The sequence below is a fragment of the Manis pentadactyla genome, chromosome 7 (genome assembly GCF_030020395.1).
Source record: "Manis pentadactyla isolate mManPen7 chromosome 7, mManPen7.hap1, whole genome shotgun sequence".
Lineage (NCBI taxonomy): Eukaryota > Metazoa > Chordata > Mammalia > Pholidota > Manidae > Manis > Manis pentadactyla.
In genome coordinates this window covers 17,821,293-17,835,078 of record NC_080025.1, presented here as the reverse complement: position 1 = coordinate 17,835,078, position 13,786 = coordinate 17,821,293, and the positions used below count along the sequence as shown (strand labels likewise).

The following is a 13,786-nucleotide window of genomic DNA, read 5'->3' as shown; positions in this document are numbered from 1 at the left end:
TAAATTGTACCTTCTGTAAACCTGACTTTTTAAAAAATCCAGTCAAACCACACATGTTCAGGTTCATTGCTGTTCCAGCATTATTTGCAAAATACTAGAAGCAACCTAAGTGTCCATCAAGAGGGGACCAGTTAAATAAATTACAGTATTTATATATGATGATTATTATGGAATAGCTGTTAAAAAGACTTAGAGAGACCTGTACATCTGATGTGAAATAGCTTCAAGATGTAGTGGCAAGTGGAGAAAACCAATACTGCAAACGGTGGGCATCATTTGCTGTCCTTTGGGTATAGGCAAGGCACTGGGGATCGCCTCTGTGTGGGGTGTTGAGCATGTCTCCAGAAGGACACACGTGGTCTCCTCTGATGAGAGGGATGGGGGGGCTAAGGGGCAGAGGTGGAAAACTTCATCAGCACTGTATACCTTTCTTGCATTCTGAATTGTGTTCAAGGAGCACAAACTCTTAGAGAAATAGATCAAAAATAAATTGCTTTGACCAAAAAAAAAAACCCCACAGGGCCCTGGGGCTGAGTGGCATGGGCCTCTAGCCTGACTGTCGCTGTTTCCCGGTTTCAGGCCAGTCGTCCGAGCCTGCACACTCGCCCAGCAGCAGTGGGAAGCAGCTCTTTGCTCCTGTTCCCTTCCCCTCGGGCTCCACGGAGGACGTGTCCCCCAGCGGCCCCCTGAAGCCCCCACCTCTCCCGCAGAAGAAGCTCGTGAGCCGGGCAGCCTCTTCACCAGACGGCTTCTTCTGGACCCAGGGCTCCCCCAGGCCAAGAACAGCAAGTCCCAAACTGAACCTCAGCCACTCGGAAACCAATGTCTGCGTCCGCGAAGAGTCTCCCTTCAGCTACTCCTCAAGCCCTGGGAACCGCCACCATCATGTCTTCTCCTCTTCTGAGCCACTGGAGAAAACTGTCAAAGGTAACAGCCCCTGGGCCCCAGCACCAGGGCTGGCGGGCAGCAGAAGTGGCTGTGGGGGCCCCAACCTCCAGGGCAGAGGGGCCCCCTCGGCCTCATCCTCGCAGCTGAGCGTGTCCAGCCAGGCCTCCGGCAGCAGCGCCCAGCTTCAGCTACACAGCCTCCTGAGCAGCATCGGCAGTAAGGAGAGCACCTACGCCAAGCTGGGGGCGCTCTACGCCCAGTCCCTGGCCCGCCTCGTGGCCAAGTGCGAGGACGTGTTCATGGGCGGCCAGAAAAAGGAACTGCACTTCAACGAGAATAACTGGTCGCTCTTCAAGCTGACCTGTAACAAGCCCTGCTGTGACTCAGGGGATGCCATTTATTACTGTGCCACCTGCTCCGAGGATCCTGGCAGCACATACGCTGTGAAAGTAGGTACCACCCCCTCCTCCCGGTCTGCAGTTCAGCCAGCCAGTCCCGGCTGTGGCACAATCGTGGCTTGAGCAGGTCATCCACCTCTCAGGCTTCAGGAGAAGGGTTGATTCCTAAGGTTGCATTCAACTCTGTGCTCTACGATCTCTCTCTCTGTCTAACCCGGGACGTAGTGCAATAAGATTTGTAGTGTGAGTATACGATTCATTCTGTGCTTTCAGGAATGAACCTATATGATCCACTGGGATTACAGAAACAGGTTGTCTTCTAAAGCAGCAGAGAGTTTATGCATTTATTTAGCAGATTTTTACTGAGTGCCTGCTTATACCAGGTATTCTGTAAAGGTCTGAGTATATAGAGGTGAACAGAAATTCCTATGGAGTTTATAATCTAGTAAAGGAGATGGACAAGTAGATACTATTCTTCAAATGTTAGAGCTGCAGGTCAGCATAGCATCAGCTTCAACAGTAACAGTAATAATAGCATCAATTAAGCATTCACTATATGACTTGATTTTTGGCAGGGTGTGACCTCGAATCCTCACAGGTAGTAGACAGGTTTCACAGGTGGGGAATCGGAGGCTCAAAAGGATTAAGTAATCTGCCCACAGCTAGCTGATGGCTGAGGTGGATTTGAACCCTGCTTTGTTTTATCTCCAAAGTGTATGATACTGTCCTATCAGGTAGGAAAAAATGAAGTTCAGAGAAGTGAAGTGACTTGCCCAAGGTAACACAACTCTTTCCTTTTCTGCCACTGGATTACGGCCGTTTTAGCCACACCACATTGCTCTCTCAGGCAGCAGCCCTCAGCTGGTCCAGGGTCTGCACCCACCTGCCACAGCCTCTGATCCTTCCACATGGCCCCCTTTCTCATCTCTTTTCAGTGTCCGTTGAATGCTGGTGGTTCTTCTATAAATGCAAGCTTTTGTGGACTGTGAGAAGAGAAAAAACCCTGTGCTCTCTTCTGCCATCACCTATCCCAAGATATTCTTTATTTCCAGTTAGGAAAAAAGTGCATATAGTGAACTAACAGGAAATGGCCTTGATAGGGTAGCTTCCTGTTTACCAGCAAAATGTTTTAAAAATATTATGATTATTAGACAAGGAAAATTGCAGCAAATGTTACTTTGAGATTTTTCTTTTAAGAAGTTGGAAACCCCTGATTTCTATGTGCAAGGGGCTACATATGATTGCCTGCTGCCTTACTATGAAAAAAGTAGGGGATGGAGGTGGCTACTAGGAGGATCTAGGTTATCGTACAGAAGTCAAGGCCCGAAAGGACTAGGCTGTACGTCCAAGACCACAGGCCCTAGATGGAAGGAGACGTAGGCGTCCTGAATGAGAGGCTGGATTTCCTGCACTGCATTGCCTCTCCGTATCTAAACGCAGCAGCCACTTTCTTAGTAAGCTGTCCTCCCTGTCACTCGCCGGACCACAATTAAAACAAGAAGCGATCCCAGACTTCCCCTTTCTGCTAAGATGGTGCTGTGTTGGTGAGTGGGCCCAACAGTGAGCTGAACTTGCTTAGCCTGGTTACTGTCGGCCCAGAGCCAGGGGTCTGTATCCAACCAGTGAAAGGGATGTACATTTGAGCTCCTTGAAAGCCACTGGGATGGAGGTGCCTTTAGGAAGTTCTCGGCTTTTGCTACCCCAGCGGACCTGAGTAGGCGATCTGTGAACCATCCCTCTGCTTCCACCTCCCCACGTTCAAGCTCATCAGTCACCCCTTCTTGTCTCATGGGGCTGGACCTGGGGGCTTGTTCAGTGACAGGAGACAGCTGCCCTCCAATCAGAGGACGAGAGAGCCTTAATTTCTCCTGCCGCTGGGGCAGAACGTGATGTAACCCTGCTGCCAGAACTGAGGGGCCTCCTGGCCCAAGTCTGCCACCAGATCAGAACCTTGGGGCAAAGGGTTTGGGATTTTAATCCATAACTGATTGTGATGGGCAGCCTGGATTCTGGGACCTCCTGTAGTAAAGCAGAATTAGCCACATTCTCCAAAGAACAATGCAGAAAACTCAGCTTTCCTAGAGGATGTTCAAAACAAGCGTAGCTCCTTATTTCATTGGAAATCTAACCCATAAAGAAAAGACCAGAAGATAGGCCTTGTCTTCTAAGGGAGAGAGTCCCGGGGTACCCTATTTGACTTTGGTGGAGATGTGGCACACTCAGCAACTATCTCTGTGATGTGTGAAAAGGAAATTTGAGGATGAGTTTCAAACATTCAGAGACTGGGGAACACCACTATCCATCTGCAGATGTGCCTGGTAACGGGCTGGGGTAGGGGTGGAACATCGTTTTGCATGTGCGGCTGTTCCTCTTCACTAGCACTGCAGTCTAGACGGAATACAGTCATCTGGAATCCGTGGGAGGGGCCGTCTCCCTGGCCCGCCGGCCAGCCACCTGTCTGCCGCTGAGCTCGTCTCATCTGAGCATGGTCATCCGCAGCCTGGGTGGCAAGCCCCCACTAACAGGCAGGCTCCCACCTGCTCCCGCTAATGCTGGGCCCTCCGTGTGTGGGCTCCGTGCCCTGCAGCAGAGAGGAGATACAGCCAACCCTCGTGGCCTCACCTCACTCCATGAATATGTTGCAGAAAAGTAAATTGTTAGCTGCATATGAGTTTTTGAAGCTGTTTCACTCCTCCGTCAATGAGAAGTCCATTTTCGTAATTAGGGACCTGTGTTAAGCCGAGTGGGCCTTTTTTTATTTAACAGACATGACTTAGCCCAGATTTTCAACCACGAATAAGGCTCTGGTTCCAAACTTTAAGGTGAGACTTGGCTCAGCAAAATGTTTGAAATTTGAGCTAAACCAAAGGTTTATGTGAAACTTCTGAGCCCCAAAGCCAAGTGCTGACCCCCTCAAAATGCAATTGGGTGGGGGAAATGTTGTAAGGGCTGATGGGGATGAGGAAGAAGCCTCCCCATCTTCCATCCTCTTCCTGTACCCCCTGCAATATGGGGGCGCCCTCCCAGAGCTCCTCTGCTCCTTAACATGCACTGACTCTCCCTTGCATGGTAGCGAGGAAGCTGTGGGTCTTGCCAGAGCACCACATCCAGCCCAGTTGCCATTTACTCTGCTCTTTCATTTACATCTCTGTGTAAACTGTCAGAGGTCAGCGCAGGGAGTGTTTGCTGGGCTCAGGCCTTTGATACCCTTGAGAACAAGGATCCTTGGAAACGCCTCCCAGGCCCCCGGCCCTGCAGCTGCGCTCTCCAGGTTTGTACAGTAACCTGCAAGCCAGCTCTGGATCACTCAGTGCCACTCCTGGCTCCAGCCATGCCTGCGAGAGTAATCACCATAGCAACCTTTGCCAGGGAGTGCTCGCCATCGGCTGGGCACCGGGCTGAAAGCCACACCTGTGTGGTGCCAGTTGATGCCCATGGTGGCCCGTGAGGAAGGAGCAGTTACAGCTCCCGCACAGGGGAGAAAACAGACTCAGATAAATACAGTCCGTCCTCATTATTTGTGGATTCCGTATTTGTGAATTCACTGCTAACATTTATTTGTGATCCCAAATAAATACTTGAGGTGCTTCTGTGGTCATATCTGGGTGGGCACGCACGCACAGAGTGCCCCGGCATGCAGGTTCCCAGCCAAGGGGAACAGGCTCTCCTTCCTGGTGTTGGCCCTCACCTTGCAACACAGTCCTTTCCATGTTCCATGTTCAACTGCCTCATTCCTCACTTCTGTGCTTTTTCTTGGCGACTTTGCTGTCAAAACGGCCAAGCGGAGTGCTGAAGTCCTGCCTGCTGCTCCTGAGCACGCGAAGGTTGTGGTGTGCCTTTGCTACACTCAGGCCTGAGTACAGTGCAGTTGGCAGGGAGTTCAGTGCAAATTAATCAACAATCTCTCTTAATAAGGTTTAAGCAGAAGGACACATAAAACAAGGCTATATGAAAGGTAACCAAGATGGCGGCGTGAGTAGAGCAGCGGAAATCTCCCCAAACCAAATATATTTTTGAAAATACAACAAATACAACTAATCCTAAAAGAGAGACCAGAAGACACAGGACAACAGCCAGGCTACATCCACACCCGCGAGAACCCAGTGCCTCACGAAGGGGGTAAGATACCAGCCCCGGCCCCGCGGGACCCGAGCGCCCCTCCCCCCAGCTCCCGGCGGGAGAAGAGCAGGCAGAGCGGGAGGGAGACGGAGCCCAGGACTGCTAAACACCCAGCCCCAGCCATCCACACCAGAGCACAGGCACAGTGCATGTGTGGGGTGCCGGGTACTAGGGAAACAAGACAGTAAGACCTATGAGCAGGTCCCCGCAGCCGGTGCACCCAGTACAAAGAAAAGCGAGTGCTTTTTGAAAGTCTTAAAGGGACAGGGACCCCACAGCTGGACAGAAGCACCCTGGGACACTTAGCCCAGCAGCTGCGAACCTCAGGGAGCTCTGGGTGCCCGAACCCCTGCAGCGCAGCCCGGAGGCCCCTCACTGCGATAAACAGCCTCCCGCCTGTTTCCCCTCTGACGTGGCTCCGCCATATTGGAGCAGCAGCCTGAGGCAGGCCACACCCACAGCAACTGCAGAGCTAAATAAACTCCATAGTGACTGGGCAAGATCAGAAGCCCCGTCTGCATGCAGCTGCCCAGCACAAGCCGCTAGAAGCCGCTGTTCCCCCAGGAGAGGAAGGCCATAAACTGGCAAGAAGGGACTTTCTCTTACCCAACACACGTGCCAGCTCCCCACAAATATATCTATCACCATGAAAAGGCAGAAGAAATTGATACAGACCAAGATCACAGAGGCAAACCCTGAGAAGGAGATAGACCTAACCAGTCTTCCTGAAAAAGAACTAAAAATAAAGCTCATAACCATGCTGATGGAGATGCAGAGAAATATGCAAGAGCTAAGGGATGAAGTCTGGAGGGAGATCACAGATGTCCGGAGGGAGATTACAGAAATGAAACAATCTCTGGAAGGATTTATAAACAGAATGGATAAGATGCAAGAGGCCATTGATGGAACAGAAACCAGAGAACAGCAACGCATAGAAGCTGATGCAGAGAGAGATAAAAGGATCTTCAGGAATGAAACAATATTAAGAGAACTGTGTGACCAATCCAAAAGGAGCAATATCTGCATTACAGGGGTACCAGAAGAAGAAGAGAGAGAAAAAGGAATAGAAAGAGTATTTGAAGAAATCATTTCTGAAAACTTCCCCAAACTGGGGGAGGAAATAATCGAACAGACCACAGAAATACACAGAACTCCCAACAGAAAGGATCCAAGGAGGACAACACCAAGGACACATAATAATTAAAATGGCAAAAATCAAGAACAAGGACAGAGTTTTAAAGGCAGCTAGAGAGAGGGAAAAGGTCACCTACAAAGGAAAACCCATCAGGCTATCATCAGACTTCTCAACAGAAACCTTACAGGCCAGAAGAGAATGTCATGATATATTTAATGCAATGAAACAGAAGGGCCTTGAACCAAGAATACTGTTTCCAGCACGACTATCATTTAAATATGAAGGAGGGATTAAACAATTCCCAGACAAGCAAAAGTTGAGAGAATTTGCCTCCCACAAACCACCTCTACAGGGTATTTTAGAGGGACTGCTCTAGATGGGAGCACTTATAAAACTAAACAGATGTCACCAGAGAAAATGAAATCACAGCAAAGAAAGCAGACCAACCAAATACTAACTAAAGGCAAAAAATAAAATCAACTACCCACAAAAGCAGTTAAAGGAAGCACAAAAGAGCACAGAATAAAACAACCAACATATAAAGAATGGAGGAGGAGGAATAAGAAGGGAGAAAAATAAAAAATGACCAGACAGTGTCTAAAATAGCTCAATAAATGAGTTAAGTTAGACAGTAAGATACTAAAGAAGCTAACCTTGAACCTTTGGCAACCACGAATCTAAAGCCTGCAATGGCAATAAGTACATATCTTTCAATAATCACCCTAAATGTAAATGAACTGAATGCACCAATCAAAAGACACAGAATAATAGAATGGATAAAAAAGCAAGACCCATCTCTATGCTGCTTACAAGAGACTCACCTCAAACCCAAAGACTATAGGAACAAAGAAAGACTGAAGGAACAAAACAGCAGCAGAATCATAGAACCTAAGAATGGACTAACAGTTACCAAAGGGAAAGGGACTGGGGAGAAAGGGAGGGAAGGGAGGGACAAGGATGGGGAAAAAGAAAGGGGACAATACGATTAGCATGTATAATGTGTGGGGGGCACGGGGAGGGCTGTGCAACACAGAGAAGACAAGTAGTGATTCTACAGCATCTTACTACCCTGATGGACAGTACTGTAATGGGGTTTGTTGGGGGGATTTGGTGAAGGGGGGACCCTAGTAAACATAATATTCTTCATGTAATTGTAGATCAATGACAACAAAATTAATTAATTAATTAAAAAAAAAAAAAAACAAGGCTATGTGTCAGACAGTAGGTGACAGTGTTGTGACCAGCGGCTTTCAAGAACTTTATCCGATACTTCTCCTTGGAGTGGTGGTTCAATATTCACTCATTCAGTCTTTATGGCTAATTAATAGAACAGAAGTACCCCCAAATCACCAGATTCAGTTATAACTTGCCAGGGTTTGCAGAGTTCATTGAAACCAAGATCTTTTTTACTCTAAAGCCTGTACTTTGATTTCTGGAACACCTCTTGGTTGTATAATCTTGCTCAAATAATTCACCTCTTGAAGACTCAGTTTCCCCCTCTGTACCTCATGGGGTTTCTGGAATTTAATGAGATACTGCATGAAAAATGCTTCATGGGCACCGTTGCCTCACAGGTGCAAGAATTAGGGAGGTGTCTGTTGTGGATAAGAAGCCCTCCCTGGAGGGGGGTGACCCCAACGGCAGTAACGCTTTGCCCATATAACCATAGATACGCACCTGTGTCCATAGATGGCATAGCAGACAGGTCCATACACAGTGGTTGGTATGTATACACAAGACTGGTTTTTTTTGAGGACCTCCCCAAATTACCTTTAGTTTAAGTGTTCCAGAAGACTGCCATCTAAAAACCAAATACAGTTGAGTGGACTAGAATAAGAAAGAGCCTGCAACAATGCCCTTTAGGTGTGGATTCCAAAATCATTTTTGTTACTGGAATGAGAAGCAACATCTGGGATAAAATGTACTCCCTCTAATTTCTGTTCTATAATAGATCACTAAATTAATGGGTTACCTCCCGCACCACCCAATAAAAGTTTCCTCAGAGGCTGGACTCTTTCATCCTAGTGTCACGCTACAACATAAATAAATCTCTGTGGAAAGGTGCGTGCAACAGAACTTGTGACAACATCCCTTGTAAGCATCGTGGTGCTTCTAAACACTGTTGTAATCGTGCGAGCGAGGCAACATGGCAGCCCGGAGGATTAGTTGGGGGTTGTTTGCAGGAAGGCATGTTATACAGGTAGATGCCAGATGCCTGTCTTCCCAGGATAACACTCGGATCCTTACCTTCCTATAAGCGCAGCTGAGGTTGTACCACCCGCTTTTGAGAGAGGCGGCCATAGACCATCCTCAGTTCCTTTCAGAGTGATCACAGAAGCCCGACAGAGGGCCGTGAGGTCTGGCCCAGGACTCGGTACCCGCAGCAACCAGATGGGGGTCAGTGTTGTGAAAACTCCTCAGGTGGCTGACGCTGTCATCCGTACAAGATGCGGCGAGGTGGGGAAGAAGTGGTGGGCGCGGTGGGGGTGAGGTTCCCAGGGAAGCGCAAGCTCGTGGCTTGTTTGTTCCTTCAGTTCAGAGGGTGTTTTGGCACTTTGGGATCCTACCCCTGGAAAGCTTGTGTTTTCTTCCAGATCTGTGGCTCACCTCAAAGGAAAGTGTGTGGTTGCCACATAGCAACTCCACTAAAATGAGCCCTTCTTCTCATGCCAGGAAGTCTTAGTTACCTGGGTCTAGAAGCCAGGGCAGCCGGAGTGAACTTGACAAAGTCCTAGAGTTTCAGGTCCTGCCTCTGCCCCTAAGATTCTCCAGAAGGGAACACACCAGTGGTCCAACACGTCTGCTGTCAGGTAGCTGCCAACGCAGGTGCAAGGATGTGGAGTGAGGCTGACTGCCTGGTATTAACTCTTATCTGGCTCCCTGAGAATTTGTCCAGCCCACACTGTGGGCAGAGGGATGCCTTCCTTGTGATACTAGGGTGCCATACTGTGTACTGTTCTGTGGGGACAGCAAAGTAATCAATGTTTAAGTTTCATTAAAGAAATTGCCAAACTGTTCCAAAGTGACTGCGTTGTTTCGCATTCTCCCAGCAAAATGCGTGAAGGTTTCCCGTTTCTCCACATCCTCAGCCTGTCATCTTTATGATAGACATTCCAGTGGCTACCAGCTGGAATCTCACTGTGGTTTAGATTTGCCTTTCCTGATGCTGAGACGTTGAACGTCTTTTCATGTGTGTATGGCCATTTACATATCTCTTTGGGGAAATGCCTATTAATATCTTGTGCCCACTTTCTGATTCAGTAGTTCATCTTATTACTGAGTTGTAGGAGGTTTTTTTCTTTTTGTAAATTCTGGAAACAAATCACTTATCAGATAAGTATTTTGCAAATATTTCCTCCCCGTCTGTTACTTGTCTCTCATTTTCTTAATGGTATCTTTTGAAGCACACGTTTTTAATTTTGATGATTAACCGTTTTTTTCTTTTATCATCCATGCTTTTGGTGTGGTATGTGAGAAATCTTTGCCCAACCCCAGGTGTCAAAGAATTCTCTCCTGTGTTTTCTTCTAAAATGTGTATATTTGGGCTCTTACACCTGTCTGTGTGGTCTATTTTAAATTAACTTGTGTGTATGGTGTGAGGTCAGGGTTTAAGTTTACCCTTTGGCATGTAGATATCCAAATGTTCCAGCGGTATTTTTTTTTTACACTGAAATATAGTTGATATTCAATATTATATTGGTTTCAGGTGTACAACGTAGTGATTTGACAGTTATATACAGGTATTACAGAATGCTCGTCACAGTAAGTGTAGTTACCAACTGTCACCATATAAAGATGCTACAATATTGTCTAGATTCCTTGTAGTGCTTTCATGCCCATTACCTCACCTCTCCTTTTCCGCACAGATCTGCAAAACCCCTGAGCCCAAAACGGCCTCCTACTGCAGCCCTTCTGTGCCCGTGCACTTCAACATTCAGCAGGACTGCGGCCACTTTGTGGCCTCCGTGCCCTCCAGCATGCTCACCTCTCCCGACGCACCCAAGAACCCACTGCCGGCCGTGCCCTCACACCCCCCTGCCCAGGAGCAGGACTGCGTGGTGGTCATCACCCCAGAGGTGCCCCACCAGACCGCCTCTGACTTTGTGCGGGACTCAGCCACCAGCCATCAGTCTGAGCCTGAGGTTTACGAGCGGCGCGTGTGCTTCCTGCTTCTGCAGCTCTGCAATGGGCTGGAGCATCTGAAGGAGCACGGGATCATCCACAGGGACCTGTGCCTGGAGAACCTGCTGCTGGTGCACTGTGCCCCCCAGGCGCCCGCTGTCACCCCCGCTGCCGCCCTCTCCTCTGCGACCTCCAGTGCCCCTCCCACCACCGCCTTACCCGCACCGGCAGCCAGTCCTGCCTCCTGCCCCTCTGCTGCCCCACCAGCGGGTGTCACTCCCAGCCCCCTGGCGGCCCCCACCTGTCAGGGTGTGCCCAGTGAGAAGTACTTGCCCAGGCTCATCATCAGCAACTTTCTGAAGGCCAAGCAGAAGCCCGGCGGCACCGCCAACCTCCAGCAGAAAAAGAGCCAGGCCCGGCTGGCCCCCGAGATCGTGTCTGCCTCCCAGTACCGCAAGTTCGACGAGTTCCAAACAGGCATCCTCATTTATGAGCTGCTGCACCAGCCCAACCCGTTCGAGGTGCGCGCGCAGCTGCGGGAGCAGGACTACCGGCGGGAGGACCTGCCCCCGCTGCCCACCCTGTCCCTGTACTCGGCCGGCCTGCAGCAGCTCGCGCACCTGCTGCTGGAGGCCGACCCCATCAAGCGCATCGGCGTGGGCGAGGCCAAGCGGGTGCTGCAGTGCCTGCTCTGGGGGCCCCGGCGGGAGCTGGTGGAGCAGCCCGGCTCCTCCGAGGAGGTGCTGCGCGGTGCGCTGCACAACTGGATCGACATGAAGCGGGCCCTGATGATGATGAAGTTCGCCGAGAAGGCGGTGGACCGCAGGCGCGGCGTGGAGCTGGAGGACTGGCTCTGCTGCCAGTACCTGGCGTCCGCCGAGCCCAGGGCCCTCCTAGAGGCGCTGAAGCTCCTGCAGCTTCTGTGAGCGCCGCCCAGCCCCGCACTTTAGCTGCCTGACCCCCACTGGACCCTGTGCGCCGCCTTGCCTTGGAAACGTCTGTGTCTCCCTGGGAAATGGTACAAACGACTGTCCTACTCGGATGTAATATATATATATAATATATATAAATAATGACAGTGTCGCTGTCCACTCTGGCGTCCTCTCTTCCCCATTTTCTCCTGCAAATGTGTGCATTTCTAGCTCAGTGCAAGGCCCTGAGGGCAGTTCTGCCAATAAAAGGAAGCTTGGACTCAGGCCTCGCTATCTTGTGGGATCCCTTTACCCTCTTGTCATATGGCCATTAAGAAAGGAAAAAAACCTCCAGTTTAAAACATTTTTGGTTGAGTCATGAGCAAATTCTTTTATCCCCAAGTGCCCATGTGCATTAGTGTCTTTGCTGTGAAAAACTGAATACGAGCCTCTGAGGCAGTGGCTTCTAGACCACTTGAAGTGACCTTGGTCTTAGACTTCTCCTGAGATAGAGCCGCAGCCACAGGCTCCTGGGCATGTGTGTGCTCCTTAACCGTCCATGCCTCTCTCCCCACCTGGCAGTCTCAGAAAGGGTCCAGACACAAGCTGGTGTGATCCCAGAGTTTCAGAATTCAGCCCCACTGCTTCAAATCCATTTCCAGTTTGCTAAAGCTGGTTACTGTTTGTATCAGGCAGAGGCCCTGCTGAAAATGGAATCCACCCGACACGGTTCAAATGAAAAACGCTTAGCAGGGGACCCCTTAGAGAGGTTGTAGGCAGGGTCAAGAGAAAAGCAAAGGATGATGAGGCAAAGGAAGGGGCTGCGATGGGGAGAATTTGCCTATCCACTCTCTCTGTTTCCTCCCTGTCATCTCTGGGCAACACTAATGGCAAGGCAGACAGCAGGGTCAACCTCCTGCGCCAGGGTGCCAGGTGGCAGAAACAGGTGCCCCTGTTTCTACTGGACTAGATAACAGCAGTGCACGAGTAGAACTCGGGTGTTCTTGTCCCTAACCAGAAGTCTCCCTGCTGTTCTAAAATCCTTTGGGTTTCCATTTTGAAAAACTCATTCATGTAACACACTCATTAGCACCTTTCATCTTAAAAGTGCCCACAGAATTAGGAGTTTGAGATCTTTCCTTCTCAAAACTTGATACACACAGAAAGTCATCAATTACTCCTTTGAAGGGAAACAGCTCCAAGACCCCTGTATATCCACCTACAGGGTGATCTTCCAACTCGTGAACTAATTAATTTAAAAAACGTTGTTAATAACTATGGACCATTTTAAGACAAATGCCAAGATCTTAATGAGTGCCCTAGAAAACTGGGGATGTGGTTAGCAAATAGGATGCGGAGCTCTCCCAGGTCAACTCCTGTGCGTTGATTTCACTCCTTTTTAACCATAGGTAAACACATCCACATTTCCCTGCATCAGCTGTGAAGACAGCGCCTGCAGGGCACGTTTGTCATTTCAATTGTATCTTGAGCATTGAGGAAAGAACCGGTTAAACCAGCTTCCAGCTATATTCATACATTAGAAAGAAAGAATCTTTGAACATGGAAATCATAATTCTTCACAGGACCTGTGTCAGGGGTATTATTTTGTCAGTTGTTTTGTTTCTGGGAATTTTCCAGGCAAACCCTCCGCCCACGATTTGCTGTCTTTTGCTTTCTTATCCTTTCTCACTTCAAGTAAATAAACAATAGAGAGGGAGGAAACACACATTCTGCCAGGGGAAGGCAGTACTGCGTGGAAACACATGTCTCAAGAGGCACATTTAAAATCCCTGAATTAATTGCACCTTTTTAATATGCCACCCACTTTAGGAGGAAAAAAATTAGATTGTAGAAAAGGTTTTAAGAACCAAAATGAACCCAAAAGTAAAGGTGGACAGAAGAAACTACAGCAATATATTTCTGAGTAGAATGATGGCATTCAAACATCAAATGCACTTCTGAGCTGTCCACCAGCCAGGAAAAAGTAGAAGACAGCTGGTTGCAGAATTCTTTGTGTAATTTTAGGAAACAGTTCAGTTAATCAGGAGGAACAAACCTTTTCCCAGTGCTTGGTTCTGAAGGGAATTTGTCAAGAGTTGCTTGTTTAAAGACATTGAATAATGTCCCTAATAGCAGTTTAAAAGAAAAAGAGATTATTTTTCTAGGTAGGGCAACTTATGTCCACCATTGGTGAAGCCTAAGGGCGTAGTGTT

The 13,786-nt window shown here is 48.8% G+C and overlaps 1 protein-coding gene across 2 annotated transcripts in view; it reads left to right on the top strand.

Moving 5' to 3' along the window:
• PRAG1 (PEAK1 related, kinase-activating pseudokinase 1) overlaps positions 1-11,740 on the top strand; it is a 49,722-nt gene extending 37,982 nt beyond the window's left edge. For both annotated transcript variants that reach the window (XM_036894286.2, XM_036894285.2), the window contains exons 5-6: positions 580-1,337; positions 10,407-11,740. In XM_036894286.2, coding sequence (XP_036750181.2) covers positions 580-1,337; positions 10,407-11,588 — 1,940 coding nt within the window. In that variant the 3' untranslated portion in view covers positions 11,589-11,740. The remainder of the gene's footprint in view (positions 1-579; positions 1,338-10,406) is intronic.
• Positions 11,741-13,786: the final 2,046 nt, after the last annotated feature.